A 24,087-nucleotide genomic window follows, 5' to 3' on the forward strand; every position below is an offset into this window, starting at 1 on the left:
AAAATCAAATGCATCACCACCTTTCCTGAGCTGAAAAAAGAGGGGCCAAATCTCCAGTCTCCTGGTTTCAAATCCAAAGCCTCCCTGACTCCTTCAAGAGTCCTGCCTGCATGAGAGCTCCCAGGTCTGACCTAGAGGAGTGTGGAATATTTAACTGGAAAATCATTTTATAGGATAGATCAATTTCCCTATTTTAAAGCTGTTGAGTGGTTTTGAATCATTTCTCTGTGGCTCAAAAAGCTGTTCAGAAGGCCCAGATATAAACTACCCAGTAAATCCATGAGCTTGCAAAGATGCTGTGGGTACTCTGTGTCCTCATTAGTGTATGAAGCTGCAGGCCATACTTGAAGTCTGCTGCTGGATGTTAAACACAACATGAGCTAATTTATGACAATATATAGATGATGAGAAATTTCGTAGTAGGCATGGAACAGCATTTAACATTAAAGTGTGAATTTTATGCTAGGGTGTTAGGCATTACAGCTAGTTAGAAAGATTTATATTTTAAATTGATTAATTAATTAAATTAATATTTAATTATAATTAAGCATTATGTGTAGTCCTTCTATTCCTTTTCTTTGATATTTTGATGAATTGAAGAGCTACATGCTGATGATCCTGATTAAAAAAAAATATAAAAGGAAAAAGAGTATGCAGAAATCTCTGTGTAACAATTGTGTATAACCTCAGCAATAATATTACTGACAAACATTTTTGCAGTAAATTCACACTTTTTTATATTATTTAGCACATACAAATTCCTCATCTGACAGTTAGGACGGGTTTCCATTCTACTTTTTCTGGTTTCGGTTTGTGATTTTTTGAAATTATTATTTAATAATAATTATTATTTAATAATAATTACAGATAGCTAGAACTGAGTCCTAAAAAGAGGCACCAAAATTATTTTGCACCCTAGATACTGTCTCATCAACAGACCGACTTTTCCAAGAAGACCAAAACCCTGTAAAATTTCACTCTGCTCTTGTCCTGGTTTGAGTTGGCAGTGCAGGACTGAATGAAGAATTTACCCCAAAGGAGCAACATTCACACAGAATTAGAAGTTAAATAGAAATAATATTTACAAAAGTAAATACAGCACAAAAGGCATTAAGGAAAAAGGATATATACAATCAGAATCGGCGATGGCCTAACCCTGTTGCACAGCAGACAATAGATTCCCACCAGCCAGGCCTCTCTCCCACACAGCCGAAAGGGAAAGCACCAGCTGATAGCCAAAATGCCTGGAGCCAGGAGAGAGCTGCCTAGGTCTGCTTCTTATATAGGAATAACGCAGGAAAGGGAACGGGATAACATATTACAGTGTCTGATGCCTCCCCCTTGAGACTTTCCACCCCTTGGGGGAGTTTCATCTTTATGGTATACCAGTTAATCCTTAACCTGCAGCAGCTGTTTGTGACCACGTTTGGGTGCAGAAAATAGCAATACTCTGTTTGGTTTATTCCGAAACGGAGATTAATACGTGCCGATCACATTGTGTAGCCTGGCTACCTGGTGGATGTTAATCAGCATTTCTGTGACTCCATTTTAGAGGCAGATTTAGGTTCAGATTGCCTTGGAAACTTTGAAGGATTTTCTTTCTTGGAAACTTTGAAGGATTTTCTTTCTTTCTAGTAGTGGGAGGCCCAGGGATTCCTGCATGGCAGTAACTAGTGGGGAACTGGGGTTTGCCTGGGAAAGTCACAGGTGGGAGAGGACAACTCATCTCTGCAATGCTCTCAGGGGAGCTCCCACTCATGAGATGGTCTCCTGTTTATATTATTGGAATCCAAACTTAACCAAGGCACTGTATGCTTCCAGGAAGCCCACGTGTTAGTATGCCTGGTTATGTGGGAATAAACAACATGGAGGTTTCCATCCCTCTGTCTTCACAGGAGGACTTGGTAATTTGACACCTGACCTCTTAACCCAGCCGTCTTTTGTAGAAACTACAATTTCTTCCCCAAAGGGAAGATTTTGAAGGAGACTGTTAATTTCAATGAATTCAGCATCATTGCCCCACCAGCCCCCTCTATGCTGTTACTGGAATAGGAGACAATGTGGCTCCAAATGACTAATGCAGTTCTTTTTGGTTTTAGTTTTTTTTTTTTTAAAAGTAATTTGAATTTTAGTCTTAAGTTACTGAGGTCTACATCTGAGGTTAGCATTATTAATTTATAATGACCTTCTCTGTGGCCTTCATGGGCTGAGATTGCTGTGCACGTTAGTACATACTGAGTAAAAATATTGCTGTGAAATGATAGACTGTATTTATAGAAAACAGGGCAAAATCCTAGCCTCTATTAAAAAAAAAAATACTAAAGAGAGAGCATTTACACACTTTTAATGAGTGTTGAGCTTGCCAAAATCTCTCAAATTGGTCCAGAGGTTTGGAATGAAGAATTATCATTTGAAGATGAACAATATGAGTTCTGCTGCAATTTCAGTAGCAATCCCCAGACCAGTTTTCTTTATCTCATGAAAACTTTAGAAACATAAACAGTGCTGAATTGCCACTGGAACTGAATAATGTCGCTTTTATTGTTGCCTGGGCTCTACTGTATATTCAAGAAAATAATTTAATACTTATTAATAAACAAAAGGTAACTAAAGTTGACTGTGATCGAGTCTGTTGAAAATTTCTCAGTACCCTTAATTTGTTAGTAAATTCGATATATTTTATTTAAGCAGAATTGTATATACAATATATTAACTTTTTTTCCAGGCAATCTTTACTCAGCACAGAAAGGCCAGATGTATGGGAATTGTAAAAAATCAGGATATGCATAAAAACTGTTCAAGTGCATAAAGCAGCCCCATCTGGAAGACATCTAACAGAAATGAAGTTGTACAAAACCATTCCATTGATAATAAAGCTAATTTTTATGGGTCTGACAAGTATGTAATTATGTTCAGTGGTGCTTTTCAGATTTTATCACAGTCAATAAACCGCAGTGGTAATTTCATTCCCATTTGACATATTTACATGGAAACATTTGATTGGAGGAATTAGTAACCCTGAAAGCCTTGATAGATATGTTTTAATGATCTGTGACCTCCGCAGTCCCTCATCTGTTTATTGTTGCAACAGGCGAGAAGTCGTTCCTCTGTGACCTTTGTGGCTTTGCCGGTGGGACACGTCATGCCCTCACCAAGCATCGGCGGCAGCACACAGGTCAGTAAAGCTGTCTTTACTCTCTGCCACATTTTCTCCAGCAAAGGAGTCCCTCTACACTGGGGAGTAACACCAGTCAAATAGCAGGCTACAGCACAAAGAATGCCTCGGCTCATTGCTGACTTTTTTTTGGTCATTTTTGTCAAATCAGTATGCCCAAAGTCTACATCAAATCTGGTAGCTGGGAGTTTGAATAATTGTTTGGGGCGGGGTGGGGGTTGTATTTTTGCTGTTTTCTATGAAGGAAGTAGAATTGTAAAGACTGGCTTTCGTGTTTAAATGGATGCCAAGTCTACTTTTTTGGTTTTATTTCCCAAGGCCCAAATAGATTACCTACTGTGAAGATTTTGCAAGAGTCTGCTAGAATGTCCCTGGGTGAAAATTAGAGACTACATATAGATTAATCCATTATTTTAGACTGAGACATGGTTGAAAGCTAGTGTTGTTTCAGTTGCCCTTTTGTAATTTTAAGATAGTTTGTAATTAATAGGTGCAACTTTTAAGAGTTACCACGTGGCTGGCATATAAAGCAGGATTTTTCTCCCAGAATTAGTAAAGCTTTTCTACTGCCTAGTTATAAAAAATTAATATCAGATAAAATTAAATTGGTTTCTAGCTTCAGAAGACCAGAAAAAGTATAAGTATTAAACATTTATTAATACATTTTACCTTAATTGTGCTTTTCAGTAGTCCCTTGTAAGCATTTGATTATTTGAATAGAATTTGTTCAGACACTGAAGTGTTGCTACTTAAGCCACTGTAGTTTTTGGTTTACTGACTATCATAAGGATAACGTAGTATCATCAGGAACTGCTGCATGGATTAAGTGACCATTGTCTAATGTACAGTGGAAAGAAATGGCTAACAAATGAGAAGCTGTAGTTGTTACATCATGAATTTTCCATGGATTTTTTAAATGAATCTCAGTTGGAGATTTTATTATGTTCCCTGAATAAACTAACCTTGATTCAGGACATATAGCATCTAAGCATGTATTTTTCTGGAGAGCAGCTACTCTCTTTCTTAAGAGCCTGAAGCCATTCTTTCCATCCTGTTTTCAGCAACCATATTTGGAAGAGAGTCTGATGCTTTCAAAAAGATGGGGTTTTCAGACTGAAATGGATGAGCTATAAAAAAAAAAAAATGCATAAAAAGATTGAAGGGCCTGATTTTCCTTGCAAGTCTAACTAGTAGTCATACTTCCAGAATTTTTCTTCTGATAGCAAGGAGCATACATTTGTGTGAGACTACTGCCACAGTCAGTTCTCATTCACTTCAGAAAGTTTGTATTTTTAGTGTCAAAGAGTAGGCATTTAGTAAATATAATAAATTCTTACAGTATTGCACTCAATGTTAACCGGAGCAATTGCATCTTCTGGCATGGAAGTTGTATGCTTTAGTTGTAACTAGGACTTTCCATTTTTCTGAAGCTTTGTAGAATTTTCACATGTTGGCTGAAGTTTACCAAATGTAGGATAAGAATAGAAATGATTTTATTTTTTTTCCTTTAGCAGAAATAAGTTATTGTTATCAACAAGATGGGAACTGCCATGTGGCACGCTGGGGTCATGCATATGTCTAGGATTCATAGTCAGTGCAGCCATACAAATGGTAAACAGTCATTTCAGAGTGGAAAAGTGGAAAAAATGCTTATTCTTCTATTTACCCTTCATGACTTTATCTATTATATGAATCCAGATCTGGTTCCTCAGAAAGAAATTATTGGTTATATATTTATATATTTGTATATATATAAGCAGATAGAAAAAATATTTTGTTTCCTGATTCATGTGCAAAATGAGGCTGAAAATGTGGTATGTTCCTGGTGAAAAGCTGCCCAGGTTTCCAATGGCATCTTGCCTTTCTTTTGCCAGTAGAGACTTTTGTGCTGTGATCTCAGGGATTCACAGCTTACAGATCATGAAGCTTGCATCTAACAGGCATAACTTTATATTTTATGTCAGGACTGGAGGTTCGTTATTACTTTGCTATTAACTTTATACTTTACAGGACAGTATCTCAGAGGCAGCAGGATCTATCTTTTTGGCGTTTATCTGCCTCTCTGGCACAAACAATCAGAGGTGATTCTTTAGCAGAAAAATTATCTGCAGCTTCTATTTGTTTCAAGGAGAATGACACAATCCACCTCTTCCCACATTGGTGTGCTTACGTGAATTCCCATGTATTTTCACCCAGCGCACAACTTTGTCTCAGTCCTTAGCTGCATGCACTCCTCTTTGTACCTGTGTTTTTTCTTGTTTGTCCCCAGTTGGCACAATTTTCCCACAGCAGAATGCCAAAGCAAATTACAATCAGGTTTGAAAGTGATAGGTATCAAAAATAGTCTAAATGGCTTAAATAATTCCCTACTGTAATACAAGCTGTCTAGGGGGCTGACACAGAACATCTTCCAATCCAAGATTTACTTCTATCACCTGTCAGAGACCCTTGATTCAAGGGCAAATGAGCAAATCCTCACATGTAGTTGGGGAGTCTTAACCGGCTTAACAAGCCTTCTCTCGTCCCAGCCTCAAGGCCCAAGGTGTCCTGACACCCCAGAGAAATGTTCAGCTGCTGATAGATATTTGACACAAGAGAGGACTGCCTGTAGGACTAGCCACTTAGCCTTTTCATGCTCTTTATTCTGGTATTTGTTACTCTGTTCCTCTATTTTCAGATGAAATTATTTTTATGTACCTGGAGAGATACTTTTACCAGTCAGAAAATCAGTCTGAAGATAGGAAGATAAATAATGTTGCAAATTTTAGGGTGGGCTGAATTTAGAATCAGTTGAATTCCACAAAGAATTTAAGCAATTATCTGAATTTTGTAATTAAAAAAGGGTAAATAACCTCCACATTAGCTGTGAAAAACATGCACACACCCCCCAAAGAAACATATAATATTATGTCACTTAAACATTTTACCTTCGTCATGATCATTAGGACTTTGCATAAGAGAAAACAAGCAAGGATAACTATTTCTGGCTTGAAAACATTTAATTCATAATTTTAAAATTACTCTTTTATGTTTTTGTTCTGATCTCCTCCTTTGTTTGTCTGGCTTTTGGTATCACTCTAGTTTTTACCCCTTCTGCTTGTTTCCCATTAACCTCCATTTCCTGCTGTAGTAGCTGGCTCGGTCCAACAATGCTGATCTGTCACAGCCTTTGTTCACTTGCATGGAATTCTTTTTTTAGTGTTGTTTAATACTCCTGCCAATTGCAAAAGTCCAGTCCTCACCTTCTTCATAAAGGCAGTCTACATTGGCTTCTTGCATGTTGGTTGTGGTGGAATCTTTCTGGGGATCATAGAAGTACAGTGCTGTAGTAGAGCATTAGAGAGTAAGGAGACTTACCCTGCACAGCAGTTCCGTAACAGTCACCCTGAACCTATGGAACTTGAGAAGGTTGTGTCTTTGTTCAGATAGTTTCATGACTTTTGGAAGATGGTAGCTTATATTGTAGAGATCACCGATGGTATGGTTGCTTCTTCCGCTCACTCATTTCGATCTTGCACTTCTCAAGACATTTATAGGTCAACATAATAAAGAAAGAAAGTTTAATAATATATGTGTTTTTATCCAGATGAGTGACTAACTTTGTGTTTCTGTTTCTCATGTGAACTGCTCTTTGACTTTAATGTGTAGTTACATTACTTGGCATTGAATTTAATGTATAATGTAGCCTCTTCCGTCAGTTTCTCCACCACAGCTTAAAAAAATTATGATGTAGCACAGTAAAAAAGACTTGCTACTCTTTTCAGTGAGAGGAAAGGTGAAATTTGAAGAGTATCTGTGTTGTTTTTCCTTTTCTGTTTATGCCAGTGTTTGCAGCAGAGCTTGGAACTTAGTTGTAGCAAACCTGTGGCCAAAAATGACTCCAAACACCTGGGTATCTTAAAACTTTCTCTTTACTTAAGAGAAATTGTCTAGTGGAACAGTTTTCCTTCCCATTTATGAGCATACAAATATCACTCATTTTTTACTATGGAATGCAACCCTGTGGATCTACAGGGTTTCTCATAAGAAAGCAAGTGATCAGGGTTGTACTTAATTTTATGTCTTAAATGCAAAAAAAGTCAACAGAGTTTACTTTAATATACTTCAGACTTCGTTAACCTTTAAGTGCTTCTCTGGGGAACAGCCTTAACAAACACTAGAAATAGTTGGAAATAAGAAAAAATCCTGTAACATGTAAGCAGATGGTTGCATTTTGTGATCTACTCATTCTTAAAGTCACATGAAACTTAAAGGATTCTTTCTCTGCTGCTCAACACATCACATGAAAGAGAAATAGGGCTAAAAGCAATACTTTCTCACTGAGATAACTGGGGTAAGATTTCTTCCACCTTACTAAGACTCTGATTTGTTGTTTAAGGCTTGCAAATTGAAGGTACCATTTGATTTTTACTTTTTCCCTTTCACTGACGTGAAAGCTAGATCCTCTGCAGCACATTCAGATAAATGCTGTATATAATCCATAGGTAGAAATTATCTGGACAGTTATGATTATAAATAAAAATTTCATTTTGCCATCCACAAATCAACATCTATCACCAGGATTTATACTCTGTGTTATTTCAGTTTTCCTTTAAAAGGTACACATTAAGTACGTAACTGCGCAGGGAAATTTATGATTGCAGTAACGTATGCTCTGTGTCCTAAAAAGCTTATCATCAAAGACAGAGAACTTAAAAGAGGTAAACTCGGAGAAAAGAGGAAGAAGCAAAGAAAAACAAAGCTGTAATTGGGAGGGGGGGAGGGAGGGAAGGGAGGAGGAAAAAAACCCGCTAAGATAGATGTTGTAAGAAGTCAGGGCAGCATTTGGAGAGGCAAGAGAAAGGAGAAGCCTTGGTCACAATCATTTTAGAAGAGCAGAATAGGTAGAGCTGATGAGGCTAACTGGTTAGCAGCAGGTTTAATAATTGCTTTTGTAGAGACTGGTGTTCCCTATGAGCTGACCCTTTTACCAGTTGCTTTCCCAAACTTTGATTGTTGGAACTAAATTTTTCAGTGTTTGGTGACTTAAACAACTGAGATACTTCAGAAGGTGCTTGAAATATAGCCAAAAGCCAAAACAGCTTCTTTTTTGAGCCACTGGTTAGGAAACACATCTTGTTAAAAGTGCTTGTGTTAAAAACAAAAGAAAAGCTCCCCCCCACCCCCAAAATCCCTGATCTTGGCATGTATGTCCTTCCTTTTTTTGCCCCACAGAGCTTGTTGATCGTTTAGGGGCACATATGCTTCTGTTTAATGGGGTTTGTTGATAAAATTAGAGAAGATGAGGCATAGACAAGTCTTCTGTAATGGTAAGGTGGGGTTGATTTGGGAGTTTGTATCCTTATTAATTTTTCAATACATAGATTTTGTTTTCACAGTATTGGATACAATATTTTATACTTATTAAATACTATTGTTTAAAAATTACTGACAATATTTTTTTAATTAGTGTTATTTTAATTTTCCATGAATTATATCCTTGACTAGGGTGAGGGAAAATCCTTGTGGGATACAGAGTGGCAGTCTGTGTAAAAATAAAGTTTATTGCCTGAAATGTCTGAGGGCAGGAAGTGTATAAGGAAAACTGGTACACGAAGCCTGGTGAAGAGCGTTCTGGCCCAAAGATAAGGCAGACAAACCCCAGACTTAAATGAGTAGGTCTAAGGAAGACTTAAAACAAACAAATAAAAAGAAAAGTACTGCTACTACAACTAATATGCTCTTCAACATCCCCCAACCCAAAGAAACACCTTGCCTTCTTTCAAATTTTTTCAGCTGTACCTATCAGCCTAATTTTCCATACAGATAAACACTTTTTTCCATGTGCAGCTGTTAAGAATTACAAGCCATGCTAGGCTGTGTTTTCCTTTCTCAGTTTAGTTGGCTTTTGTTGTGAGGTAATGCTGTGATGTATTTTCTGTCAGGTGAGATTTACACATAGTCCACTTGACAGGAGCAGTTAGACACAAGGATTTCCTAAGGAGAAACTTCCTGGAGAAGCAGGCAAGGATTATCATTTTTCTTTTTGGTCACAATGGATTTTGCATGCCCTCCTGGCTTCTCTGGGCCCTCACATGTCTGTCAGCCTCACTGGCCCTGCCCCATCACAGCAGCAGACCTTTACCAGGTGCATCCTCCCCTGAATGGCAAACTAAAAATCTTCTTTCAGTTCAGATCTGTGTTTTTTTACAAGGGGGTAAGTTGGCAAGGTTCTAATGCATTTTAAATGAAAGCAGTTAAAATAAGTATGTATGTTATCTAAAATACCTGTGGCTTTACTACTTAGGGTTGAAATTGTTGCTATCTCTTTTAATACCAGAAGATAAAATAAATCAGGCACAAGAAATCTTCAGTTCAAGAACAGGTTACGTTGCTAGGGAGTCTGTGGCCTCCCAGAGAGTTTAATTGAAGCAGCAGCCAGTACCATTCAAGCTGCTGGGAGAATCAGCTTCTCCAGAGCAGGGAGTCAGTCAGTGTCTGACAAGAAAACCCCATTTGGGGCAGGAAAGACATCCTTTTTAGCAGTCTCAATTTGTCCAGCATAGAGGCTTCCACATTGTGTCCTGCCCCTTCACCTTTTCTTGTCCCATGAAACAATAAATGAAAAATAGTGGCTGGTATTCTCTGCAGCAGCTGCTAAAAGCAATTATTCCAACTCTTTATGGAGCTTTCAGAAGCTGCTCAGTTGTCCTTCCATACAGTGTTACAGACACTGAGGATCTTTTTTCCCACGGGTGGAAGGAAACCCCAGCAATCTCCATGAAGGAAAAATGTAGATTTGTCTCTCTTCTCAGAATTCTGGCAAAGTCTTTCAGAAGTCTTGAGTGTCTCATGCTTTAAGCAGGCTTGAAAAAAATCTGTTTTGGAAGCATGGCTGCTTGAGGACGACCTTTTGCCATTGCTTCTGCTGGTGATGTGTCTCCTGTCAGTCTGAAAAACTGCAAATAGTACCTGCTAAGAGTTTTATGGTTGAATTTTGAAACCTCCTATTATAGTTCTCTGAATGGTCTACAAGGTAGGTGTCCATCTCTTGCACTTTTATTCAGGCTTCTTAAGTTATGGATGTTGATTCCTTATGGAGTCTTTAGGATAAATACTTCTGAAGGCTTGCACAGTGCAGTCAAGATTGCATAAATTGAGAGCTGCTTTTTGTCTTCTATGTATGAAAAGAAACCTGCTTCCTCCCTTAATGGTAACTGCATGTGCTTGTAAGCCAAAAGGGATACTTTTGGAGCAACCAGTTGGAAAATGGGATACAGGTGTCTTAGCTAGGCATGAAAGGGTGTGTAGCTATCATGAGACTTTTTCTTGGTGTCTTCTAAGGGATGGACCCCTCTGCTGGCACATAACAACTTATAAACTAGAACCACGGAATGTTAGGGGTTGGAAGGAACTTCCAGAAATCATTGAGTCCAACCTGCCAAAGCAGGATCACCTAGGGCAAGACCACACAGGTGGGTTTTGAAAGTCTCCAGAGAAGGAGACTCCACAACCTCTCTGGGCAGCCTGTTCCACTGCTCTATCACCCTCACTGTAAAGAAGTGTCTCCTCACACTGAGGTGGAACCTCCTGTGTTCTAGCTTGTACCTGTTGTTCCTTGTGCTATCACTGAGCAGCACTGAAAAGTGACTGGCACCTTCATCTTGACACTCACCCCTCAGGTATTTATAGACATTGCTAAGATCCCCTCTCAGACTTCTCCAGACTAAACAGCCCCAGTCTCTTGGTCTTTCTTCACAGGAGAGATGTTCAAGTCCCCCAGACATCCTTGTAGCTCCCTGTCTCTCTTGAATTTGGGACTCCCAGACTGGACACAGTATTCCAGGTGTGGTCTCACCTGGGCAGAGCAGAGATTTTTATTGTTTGATTTTTATTGCTCTTCAATTAGTATCCTCTAGAAATTTTCAGCACAGTTGGCGCATTCAGCAGAGATTTGATTTTAGTTTTCTGAAAATATTGTCCTGGTTTATGTCTGGTGGTTGGTTTCTTTCTTTGCATTAACCTTTCATAGAATCATAAAATGGATTGGGTTGCAAAGGACCTTAAAGATTGTTTAGTTCCATTCCCCTTTGCCATGGGGGATACTTAGAATACCTTAGAAACAGTTCCCACTAAGACCAGGTTGCTCAAAGCCTCATTCAGCCTGGTCCATTCCAGTGTCTCACCACCCTCACAGTAAAGAACCGCTTCCTAATGTCTTATCTAAATCAACACTGCTCTAGTTTAAAACCATGGCCCCTCGTCCTATGGCCACATGCCCATATAAAAACAGTCCCTCTCCAATTTTCCTGTAGGCCCTCTTCAGGTACTGGAAAGCCTCTATAAGGTCTCCATGGAGCCTTCTCTTCTCCAGACTAAACAACCCCAACTGCCTCAGCCTGTCCTTGTTGGAGAGGTGCTCCAACCCTCTGATCATCTTTGAGGCCCTCCTTGGAACCCAATCCAACAGATACATGTCCTTCTTGTGTCAGGGGCTTCAGAGCTGGATGCAGTAGTCCAGGTGGGGCCTCACAGGAACAGAGGGATGGAATCACCTCCCTTGAGCTGCTGGCTATGAATCTTCTGATTCAGCCCAGGATATGGATGGAGTTTTGGGCTGCAAATGCACAGTCTGCTCATGTCAAGCATTTCATGAACCAGCACTCCTAAAGTCCTTCTCTGCAGAGCTGCTTTCAATCCACTTCTTGCCCAGCCTGTATTTGTGCTTGGGATTGACCTGACCCAGGTGCAGGACCTTGCATTTGCCTTGTTGAACTTCTTGAGATTGGCATGGGCCAGCCTGTCAGAAGGCCTCTGGATAGCATCCCATCCCTCCAGCGTGTCGACCCCACCGCACAGCTTGGTGCCATCGACACATTTGCTGTGGGTGCCCTCAATCCCACTGTCCATGTCACTGACAGAGGTGTAAAACAGCACAAGTCCTAGTACTGATTCCTGAGGGGCTCCACTCATCACAGGACTCCATTTGGACATTGAGCCACTGATCACAACTCTTTGAGAGTGGCCATCCAGCCAATTCCTTATTCCCCGAGTGGTCCATCCATCAAATCCGTGTCCTTCCAATTTAGAGGATGGGATGTCGTGTGGGACAGTGTTGTGTGCTTTGCACAACTCCAGAAAGATGATATTGGTTGTTCTTCCCTTGTTCACTGATGCTGAGACTCCATCAGAAAAAGCCACCAACTTGTCAGGCGGTATTTGCCCTTGGTGGAGCCATGTTGGTTGCCACCAGCCACCTCCTTGTTTTCCATGTGCCCTAGCAGAGCCTTCAAGAGGATCTGCTCCATTATCTTGCTGAGCACTGAGAGGTGAGACTGACTGGCCTGTAGTTCCCTGGGTCTTCCACATCTCCCTTTTTGAAAATGGGGGTTATGTTTCCATTTTTCCAGTGAGTGGGAACTTCATCATAACTTTTGAAATATGATGGAAAATAGCTTTCAAGTTCTGCTGCTGAAATTGACCCACTGTTCAGAAAAGGTGCACAAGGGCAGAAAGATAGCAGGCAAGAGAGGAGGAATGGAGCACTGAGTTCTGGTTCATATCCTTAGACCTAGTTTATGTGTGTTATGTATTTGGTAAGATGAAAAATCCAAGATGAGAGACAAAGACACTTTCCTCCTGGAGATGTTCCATTCTAAGTAGGCAGAAATACACACTTCAGAGTGATTTATTGCCTTTGATCTCCAGTAGTGTTGCTTTCAGGGCTGTTCATGGGCCCAATTTCAACAGAAAATGTAGGGTGATAGGAACACCTGTCACCTGGTGGTAATATTTTCATGAAATAAGGCCCAGTAACATGGTTACCCCATTTCTCCTCCTTTTTGCTGCTGTGTAACACCACTTGGGAAGTCAGCTAGCAGGCGGTGTGCATAAGTCATAGTAAGAATAATATTTTGCAATAAGTAGTAATTACATTTGGAAATTTATTTTGTATTTGCAGTTTTTGTGTGTACATGGACTGAAATCCATCTCAGGGGATGTGCAATTTAGAGTTTTCTCCCTTTTCTGTTGATGAAAACTGATAATGCATTATCTTCTCTTGTCACCTTCTAGGAGAGAAACCATTCAAATGTGATGAGTGTAACTTCGCTTCCACAACACAATCGCATCTGACACGACATAAGCGTGTCCATACTGGAGAAAAGCCTTACAGATGTCCCTGGTGTGACTACAGGTAATGAGTCATTAACTAAAGCATGATGAGAGAAGGGTTAAGGTGATCAGATGAGGTTCATTTGAAGTCACCAATAAAAATATATTGCCATTAAAACACCATCAGGGCAGCAGTAATTGTGTATTAAATTAGGAGCTAAATTTAAAAACTTAGTCTTTAGCATTTAGGTATTACTTTATAAAGAAAAACAAATGATGGGAAACCTTTTAGTGGTAACACTGCGGTGCTAATGTTGAGTGTTTGCCTCACAGCTGCTCTGGTGTCTGTTGGAATTCTCCATGGTAAGGCCACTTATCTGCATTGCCTTTTCAAATCAGTTGCAGTTTTGAAATTTTTCTCGGTTGAGTTGCAACCATTTCACCAAGAAAGAAAAAAGTCCTCTAAAAGGTTTAGCAGCCTAAATACTCACCAGACACTTATTAGAACAGGAAGCAACTGGAGTTAGTTATAGTGCTGCAAAGTCTTGGTTTTCTGCTCCAGTTTTCCTTCTCCTTGCCAGCCGGGATGAGAGTTTGCCATGTGGTTGGTTGCATGGCAGAGTCTCTCTTGTTGTACCACTAAGGGCCATCCTCTTAGTGTAGTATTGTAAAAAAAACACATGAATGGGCAGTTAAGATTACATTTGATGTTCATCCCATGTGCCTTTTGTTCATTATAGACTACTTATTAAATGATCTTATATTACTTCATAAATGATTTCTTACTCTTCTTAAACATACTTCTGTAATCTTGAATCCTTCTATACCTTGCAGTGAGGTGGCTAATATGTGTGTACTACATAGGAATCCATGGAAGTCATTCATGAGCAATTTGCAAGAATTGATGTTTGAAAAGTTTTTTCTAAATCAGTTATATTTGCTAAATGGCAGATCATTATGTAATTAGATGCTCATGCTGTGAAGTTAAACATTTGGTTATACCACTACAGCATTTTTTATTTTCTTTTAATGCTGAGCATACAATTGTAATGTTCTTTCATATAAGTTTTATTGTAGTTTCCTAAAACAATGTTATATAGCAAAGCCTTGCTGCTTTCATAATGCCTGGTTTCACACTATTAGTGAGCTACTTCAGGGAAAGCTCCTACACAGAAAACTTCTGCAGTGACCATGCAGTTTCTGTCCAAAAATTTTTGTTGCGTTGTTTTGTGCTTGTAGAGCAAATGTTCTCTCAACTCTTTTCTATTGAGCACCCTTTAAATTGTTTCCTAGAACTGCAGAGAACTGAATTTGATAACCTTGAGGGGGGCTTCTGTTTCTGTGCTGCTACCATAAGAGTCCTCCTGCTTTTTCTTTCTTTTTCTCTTCCCCCCCCCCCTTTTTCTTTCTCCCTTTTCCTTTTCCTTTTCCTTTTCCTTTTCCTTTTCCTTTTCCTTTTCCTTTCCTTTCCCTTCCTTCCCTCTCCCTCTCCCTCTCCCTCTCCCTCTCCCTCTCCCTCCCTCTCCCTCTCCCTCTCCCTCTCCCTCTCCCTCTCCCTCTCCCTCTCCCTCTCCCTCTCCCTCTCCCTCTCCTTTTCCTTTTCCTTTTCCTTTTCCTTCTCCCTTTCCCTTTCCCTTTCCTTTTCACTTTTCCCTTATTATTTTTTTTCTTAAATTGAATCATTCCTGTCAGCTTCAGTAAGTCATCTAAGAAGGAAAGGTGGGTTTTGGTTTGTCGTAGTCACTGTGCTAAAAGGTCTCCCTTGAGTGAAATGAGCACATATAAGCAATAGTGTGACATGACGTGCTGCAGTGGAGCTAAAAGGAGGGCTTTTTGCTGCATCTTTGAGGAGACTTAATCGCGTGGTCATCCACTTTAATGATCCATCCCAGTTGGAAGGAATAGTCTTATGAGAGAACAAGGCAATGAGAAGTGGATTATGGTGGGGTTTTGCCCGTGGCTTGAAGACCCTTGAGACTAAGCGCATTGCAGGTGTGAATGAGTTGTTCGGGCTGGTTACACACACATGAGAGGATGTAATTCCCTCATGCTATACGACAAAATCCAGACTTTAATCATCTCTTTAGTGAAAGATGGGACATAATTTTTCTTTGGATGGAAAGATTTCTGTAGAAATCTGTAGAAATTCCAAGAAAACACGAGTTTTTTGCTAGTATTTTATTGTATTGGAGGTTATTAGAGAAGAAGCAAGTGTAACTTATTTTATCAGGATTAACAAGAAATCTCTGAGCATCTCCTGCCTCTATATTATTGAAAAATAAATGTTTCATGGTAATAGGACCTTAGTTTCCATCCCTCACAGACCAATTTTGACCTAATCTTTGGAGGCTGATCTCTACAAATACCAGCTGATGAAGCTTTGATTCTGCAGGAAATTTGTTCTGAGCTCAGCTGAAAAACATCTGGCAGGGATGCAGGAGTCAGATCTGTGCTGCTGCTTCATGTTCACAGAGGCAGTGAGGCACTCCTTGTAGCAGCAGAGGAACTGGTGGAGGAGCTGCTGTATTTATTAGCCCAACAGTCCTGCTTGTGCCTGCCAGTTTCCACAGTCCTGGGATACTAGCCAGCTTTGTTGGCAAGTGTATTTTTTGCTCTCTACTCACTTCTCTCATTTTTTTCTCTCTCTTTTATTGTTTTAAGATATGATAGTAAGGGATTCACATGTTACCACCTTGTCAGCTTACCCCATACTATCTCTCCTTATGGAAAGGTATTAGCAGCTCTGTAAATAATGTGCTTTTTCCCAGTTCAGCAGATGCTGTGTACTCTTGTGAACATCACCTATGGAAAACATAAAATCAAGATGTTAGGATCTGCTGACCTAGTGATAAAATTCACCCCTATGTCTAGTGGCTGAGTTCACACTGTGGTGCTTTCAGCTCAGCCCTTGCACTGTAAGTTCATCCAGACTATTTCAGATGTTGCTGTTTAGTGTTGCTTGGCAACTGCAGACTCTTTAATGACCCTTGTAGTTTCAGTGAGGTGAATATTTCTCATTTTGTGTACAGATATGGAGCAGAGTATTGTTAGTGCTACCATAAAGTCACCTTTCATTGATAGAAGCAATCTCTCTATTCTGTAAAGTAGTTTGAGACACTTGAATTAAGAGTGTCTACATACAAGGTATTTTAACTATTTCTCTTCAGTTCATCAGTGCCCAGAGGCTTCTTAAAGATTCCTGATTTCAAGATTTTCAGTTCCTCAGGAGGAAATTGTGAACAATTGTCCTGCTAAAACTCTTGCCAGTGTACTGAATGAAAAGCTAAGCCTGGCTAGAAGTACAGAAAGAAAGCTGACATGAATTTAAGAACTGTTATGAAAATCTGGATGACCTGTGACTAGACAGGCATCTAGAGGACTTTTTAAAACATTAAGATTATTTTCTTTGCTTACTAGCAAAAATTGAAGTGAAATAAGTTGTAAGATACTATAGGAGAAATACTGATTTTGACTTCATGGAACAGAAAAGGGACTTTATTCCCTATAAAACCCACAGCATGAAAGATTATTTTCTCAAGTAGGAAAAACATAAATGGGTTTGGTTTTCTGAAGTGAATGTCTAACCTAACATTTTTAGCTCCAAAATTACAGATACTCAATAATATGCAAATTCCCCCAAAGAAAATGTGAGGTTTTACTCATTTTATTTTACTAAGTTGCTTTTATAATCTATGTTTGTGGTTGTACTTCAATATTCTTGCAGAGATGTTACCTTCCATCTTTACTTTTTGTGCCATGACTGCTTGACGTTTATTTTTATTGAAACCTTTTGTATATTAATAACACAGAAATTAACATCTGCTTTTCTATCCAGAAGTATGCACCTTCTAGTAATGATTACAACTTGAAATTCTGTTTTCACTGTTTTGTAAATCTAATTCCTTTGAAGGAAGAAAAATACATATATTCAAAACCAGAAAAACTTGTTTACTGTACTCAGCACTGGTGAGGCCACACCTTGAGTATTGTGTTGAGTTCTGGGCCCCTTACTATAGGAAGGACACTGAGGTGCTAGAGTGTGTCCAGAACAGGGCAACAAGGTTTGTGAAGGGCCTGGAGCACATGGCCTATGAGGAGTCTGTGAGGAAGCTGGGGTTGTTCAGTCTGGAGAAGACGAGACTGAGGGGAGTCCTCATCACTCTCTACAACTACCTGAAGGGAGGTAGGAGCAAGGAGGGGGCAGCATCTTCTCCTTGGTGTCAAGCGACAGGACTAGAGGAAATGGTTGCAGGCTGTGCTAGGGAAGGTTCAGGCTGGATGTTAAGAAATATTTCTTCACTGAAAGGGTTATCAAACTTTGGAATGGTCTGCCCAGGGCAGTGGTGGAGTCACCATCCCTGGGGGTGTTCAGGTGGCATGTGGACCTGGTGCACAGGGACATGGTTTAGTGCTGACCCTTGAGTGCTGGGTTGAAGGTTGGACTGGATGATCTTTGAGATCTCTTCCAACCAGATACACTCTGTGATTCTGTGGTATTTGGTTATATTTTTTGTCATTTGTATTTTAATTTTAGATTTACCCAATTTAGATAAAAATATGCACAATTTTCCTTTACATGTCTCTCCATTCTTAAGTCAATGTGCTTTGTCATGTAAAAGTACTAATTCACTCCTAATTAATGTTCAACCTAATTTTATAATACAGAATTGGTCTCGTAGGGCCCTGCACCTCCATTACACATGCAATGCTTATTTTATATTTCTTAGTCATTTAAAAAAATATGTATTCTGTGACTGAACTTTTCAGATTACAAGATCCTAGAGTTACACTGACAGCAGTACTGTTTGCTTTTGGTCATGGGCACAGTAAGTAGTGAAGAGCCATATAATATCCTGAAACTGAACAGTGCCTGTGAATTTCATAAAATCATAGAGTCATAGAATCATTCAAGTTGGGAAAGACCCCTGGGTTCATCAAGTCCAACCATTAACCCTACTCTGTAAAGTTCACGTCTAAACTGTACCCCCAAACACTACATCTAAATGACCTTTAAACACATCCAGGGATGGTGACTCAACCACCTCTCTGGGCAGCCTATTCCAAGGTCTGGCTACTCTTTCTGTGAAAAAAAATTTCTTAATGTCCAGTCTAAACCTACCCTGTTACAGTTTGAAGGCATTCCCTCTTGTTCTATTGCTAATTATCTGTGAGAAGAGACCAGCACCAACTTCTCTACGACATCCTTTCAGGTAGTTGCAGAGAGTGGTGAGGTCTCCCTTTAGCCACCTCTTCAAACTAAACAGCTGTGGGCAGGACATTCTCAACCTGCAACATATTTAGGCGCTTGAATTTAACCTGACTTTAGAAGTGCTAAACTCCCCTTAGTCTGATGATGTCGTTGAAAGATGTAGATATGCAGCATTTTCAAAAATTGAGCTGGTCTCCTGCATGTGTCTAAAGTAAAGAATAAGGAATCTCATTGTGGTCATATGTTAGGCTTTAAATTCAGCTCCCCTTGGTGTACTGACTTTCCATGTTACTATCACAGCTTCTCAGGCAGGTAATAATTTATGTTCACGGTGTGTGTGAGGGGGATCTTTCACTACAAAATGGATCTGGATTAGATTGTTTTGTGGCGGAGGAGCAAAAGGTAGAGCCTTGCTTTTCTCACACAGTTAAATTTGTTGGAGTTCAGGTCTCAGGAGGAGCACTGACATAGTTTTGTGATACAGAAACAATATTGCCAGAACTTTAGTGTGAGATAAGTATAATGTTATTGTACTTTGTACCATCCCTGTGCTGTAATTAAACAAAATTACCTTCATTTCTCTGGGATTCCATTGAATGGTACATTCATAGAGTACTCATGGCAGTGAGGGGAAGGAGGAAATGGAGGGATTGGTGGTATTCAGCAGACATAGATAAGGGAGTTTAGAAGCTGTATAAAAATCCCAGCCAGGCCAGCAAAACAACATTAATTCCATAAATGCACCTTTCTGTAAAGTCCTGGACTTGTGAAGGATGCCTTACAAGCCTGAAAATAAATAGCATACATTTTTAATATAATTATGTAAACTAAAATAAATATTTTACATTTATTATGCATAATAAAATAATTAGACAATGTTCTGTAAGGGATTATGGCATCTGAAATTCCAGCTGCAGAAGGATTCATTACGTATTTTCAGCAGCAATGGCAGCATGACTTAGGGGGAGTGACTCCACAGGGGCTACTTCTCTTTTTCTTGGACAGCATCCCTAGGGAGTTCCTGTTTCCCTCTGACTTAAGGTATGTGTTCATAGGCTGTAAAGACCAGTTTATAATACACTCCAGGATTTGCACCTAAGTCATAAGAATGTGCAAAGTAAGTGTTTTCTCTCTGTTTATTTTGGTGACTGTAATAAACTTCAGTTGTCTTGGTGTGATGGTGTCAGCTGTGTAATGTCCCCTAGTTATATCAAGGATAACTAGGGACTACTTTAAATGCTGAGGTAACAATATGTGCGTATTTATAGCAAGGCAGAAAGGCTGTAAAGGCAACTTCTACATAAAATGATAAAACAATGCATTTGTCATTGAAACATTAACATTAATATGCTCTTTGTAACCAGCAAAATCTAACATGCATGTAGAGGAAATAACTAGGTTATACAATTGTATGGAACATTAGGCTGATGAGGACTCCCAAGTGGCAACCACCACTGCACTGTGGAAAAAGCACTTTTTTGTATGTATCACAAAGGCAGAATTAGCAAAAAAGTGCATTTACTTTGTGCTGATAAAAAATTGCTAAAGACAATAATGCATGCATGAGATAGAGAAAACTGGGCCTTTAGGAAGCACTTAAGCTTCGGTTGTGATCAGCAGCAGGAGCAGAGGATATCCAGTGCCTTGTGCTAGCAGACTTATAAACAAATGAAGTTAGAACTTTAGAAAGAAATTCTGTCAGTGCATGGGCATAGTTCTCAGACACAAAACTCTTTCGAATATTATTCAGCTCTTAATTTTAATAAACATTCAGATAAAATATTTGATAATATTTCTATTAATCTGGAAGAAAATATGCTGTAGCATTTAAGTTTATAAAAGAAAAATAATCTGAAACAAAATTTAGAGATAGCCACAAACCCACTTTATTCTAGTGAATATGTGGCATAGAAACGTTTGTTGGTATTATTCCTTTTGTGATGTTTCTGTTGCTTTATAGAACTTTTTATATTCAGCTAAGTTATAGCAAATAGTTCATGTGGTAAACTCAGAACAAAAATCTTCAATGGGATGCTGAAAAATACAGATCAGCTATTATGTTAACCAGGAGCCTTGGTTCCTAACATTCAGAGACTTGTGGAACCAGAGAGTATGCAAACAGTGATATGTCCCTCACTGCAAGACTTGTATGCTGTCTGCACTGACTGGGGAATCCTGCCTCTGCAATTTTGGAGAACTGTGCTTGTGGCACAGAGAGAACTTACACTCCCTCTCTCACAGCTCTCCCTGTCCTCCCTGACAGATGCCAAAGCCACTGGACCACTTAAAAGAATGTGTGGTTATTGGAAAGCATGATTGTTTCTTTAAAATGAAAAAGACATATATATACATGCACACACAGAGAGACATATTGGTATGTGTAGACTTGATGTCTGTGGTCCACAATGAAATTGCCCTTTTAAGAGCCTTTTTGCACAGCATGCAGTAGTATAGTCGCTTTGTCAGGTAATTTGCTTTCTCTGTGTCTAAATTCTAGCATAGTAAATACACTTTACTTAGTATAAGGGTAATATGACTTTTAATTTATTTTAATGCATAATACCCATTATGGTATGGAAATCATAGAATCATAGAATGGTTTGGGTTGGAAGGGAACTCCAGAGGTCATCTAGTCCAACTCCCTGCAGCGAGCAGGGACATCCTCCACTAGATCACGTTCCTCAGAGACTTGTTGAGCCTGACATTGAATACCTTCAGCGATGGGGTCTCAACTACCTCCCTAGGTAACCAGTTCCAGTGTTCCACCACCCTCATGGTAAGGAACTGGTTCCTAACATCCAATATAAATTTCCTCTAATTCAAACCTTTGCCCCAGTCCTATGAGTACAGGCCTTCGTAATAATTCCATGTGTATTGTTAACTCTGGCTTCCTTTTTTGTTTTGTTTTTTTTCCTTACTTCATTTCTATATTTAATCCTGTGTTCCTTTTTGTTGTTGTTATGGTTTTTTTTATTTGTTTGTTGTTGTTTGGTGGTTTGTCTGTTTTTTTTCCTGTGAACATGCTAACTACGGAATTAAAATTTGCCTTCAGTGAATCTGTGATTCTCATGCTAATGCTGGACCTCTGGACTTGAGGCTTAAATGATCCATTCAAATACCTTTAAACTAGCAATCCAATTGCAATCATTGGTAATACTATTCTAGGCTCATTTTGGCTTGAGTCCTTTGAAGAACAAGTTTTAAGAGCTGTATTTTAGCCTAAATGTCGTGCTAGATTGTTCAGGGGTGACCACTGAAGTTTAATGTTACGGAGATATGCAGACATTTTGATGTCAATATGAAAATTCCTGTATAGTTTTAACTTCTGACAGCTTTTCTCTGTTGCAGCCTGTCACAATCCTAGCTCAGTGCTCTGTCAGTTTGTTCACACTTTAAGTTCTGCAAAAATATTCTCAGGTTCCCAATAATTCTCAGTAGTTACGGTCTCCCTCTTGCTGTTCAATTTGGGCTTTGTCCCTAGACTTTCCCCTGCTGTACTGATGCTCTTTTTTTTTCTTTTTTTTTTTTTGTTTTGAATCAGTGTCCAACACACTTAACACAAAGCCTGAATTATTTGATGTTTAGGAAATACGAATAAAACCACTTCATGCAGTGGACAGATTAACTAGTGTCTTCTATTATCCCCTTTTATCTTCTCACTGTCCTCACATTTCTTTTTTCCCATCGCATGCAATCAGCACTGTCTTATCTATTCCTCTTTCTTAAGGAGCATAAATATGTTATAATAAATATCCCTATACTTATATTTAATACATAATTAATGTTTATAAATCTGGAACACCAGCATATCTTTCCAACTGAAATAATCTTAAGTAGATGTATTTTGATAGTAAATAAAATTTTAGTACTAACCTTAAGATGAACAGCAAGGCTACAGTCTTAATATAACTTTTAGTAACAAAAAAGACTTGTAATTTCCTGTTCTTATAGTGCTCCTGATAAAAATGTACAGTGAAGGTCTTCTTTTATGTCTACAAATAAACTTTCATTTGTTGGAATAATTTGATCCAAAAATAATCACTAGCACCACAGCTTAATTAATATGACCCTTGTAGGTAAAATTAGTTTTAAAAAAGCCTGAAGTGACTATATATGGGTTTTTGCTCTTGCCTGTTAACACAGAATAAAAACTAAACATGTTTGTTTCTTTTATAATTTCTTAATCCCCAATTCAGTCATTAAAAAAAAAGCTGTAGTTATCTTTGGGGGTGGTCAAATCTACAAGGAACTATTATTATATTATGGTAGTGTTAGAGGCCTGCAACATGAAATTAAAAGACACTAACTTGTTACATTACCTCTGCTTTATTCTTCAGGCATTGTGGCTTCTACCATGTAAAAACGTTTCTGTGTTAATGCTGTCTTTGTGATGACCTTCCCTCTTCCTCCTTCATACATGACATACAAAACAAGTTAAAATGTTGGCAATTGACAGAAAAAAATCAGTTCAGTAGCAGTTTCAGAAAGAGGTATTACCCTAGTGCAAGAGGGATAGAGGAAAAGGATTTTTTTCTCTTTAAAGGCTCTTGAAAATGGGAGAATGAAAAGAATCACTGAATAGAAAATAAACAAAAAAAGGAAAGAAGACATAAAACTTCAGCTTTCCTGTTTGAGAAAATCATGCCACTTAGATACTTCTAATGCATTTGAATAGGTCAGCAATTTAGTAATTTTCCAAACAAATATGTCTTTGTTAGGAAACTCTTGATTATTGAAGCTCAATAAAACTGCATTCCATCAGAGTTGCCCTTGCCTCTTTGATACCTTCTGTCCAAATTCCCCTGGGGCAGTATATTGGGACACTTTGGAAACACAGGCATTAAAGCTCATGCCTCCACCATAAGGCTCCCTGCCTCAAAAGTGGAAGTTGTTGGCTGCTTGCACCAGGCCTGCACCCTTGCAGTGTGGTTGGAAGGTGATTTTCAGGGACCACAATGCAGCATGGTGGGACTGAGGCTCTGAGACAGCTTGGGACCTGGATTCCAGGAGGCCAGTGCTCCTGGCAACCCTCTCCCAGTGTGGTGGGGAACTCCTATACTCTGAAAGCCCATCTCTAAGATCTTCAGCTCTCTAAACTATGTTTTGGAGACACAGGCATCAGAGATCTGGGAGCTTGGAGTTCCCAGGATATTGCTTCACAACCCATGGATTCAAAGCTACTGCTTAGGTTTGGCCAGTAAAAGCCTTGTCAGGAACAATGAGAGCTTGTCTCAAGGTTTGCATGTACCTTGCAGCTTTCTGTACCATCAGTCACGTTTTCAGTTTCCTAAGCTGCTGGTGAAGATGATGTGTCTTAGGGAGGACAGGCCATTTGGTCTGAAACAGCTTGTCTTCCCTAAAACCTTATCCATTTTGTTTGAAAACCACTTAAAAAATTCAAAAGGTATTTGCAAGGTGTTGGTCAGTTAGCATTTTAGTTTCCAGTTTCTTTTCTATCTATTAAAAAAGATAAAAGTGGTAACAGAAGCATTCATTGAATTTGCTTACTATATTAGGTTTGTTTATGCAGCTTTTGTCTTTAACCTGTTGCATACTACATGTACCTGAATTGTATGCTTTAATTTCTTTTTAGTGTTTTCTTTTAATAATG

At 39.1% G+C, this 24,087-nt stretch overlaps 1 protein-coding gene across 1 annotated transcript in view; it reads left to right on the forward strand.

The window, feature by feature from the left end:
• ZNF407 (zinc finger protein 407) overlaps positions 1-24,087 on the forward strand; it is a 333,287-nt gene that overhangs the window by 176,734 nt on the left and 132,466 nt on the right. Inside the window, exons 5-6 of the mRNA XM_054381843.1 lie at positions 3,092-3,175; positions 13,229-13,349. Of these exons, the coding sequence (XP_054237818.1) occupies positions 3,092-3,175; positions 13,229-13,349 (205 nt within the window). The remainder of the gene's footprint in view (positions 1-3,091; positions 3,176-13,228; positions 13,350-24,087) is intronic.

The sequence above is a fragment of the Indicator indicator genome, chromosome 6 (genome assembly GCF_027791375.1).
Source record: "Indicator indicator isolate 239-I01 chromosome 6, UM_Iind_1.1, whole genome shotgun sequence".
NCBI lineage: Eukaryota > Metazoa > Chordata > Aves > Piciformes > Indicatoridae > Indicator > Indicator indicator.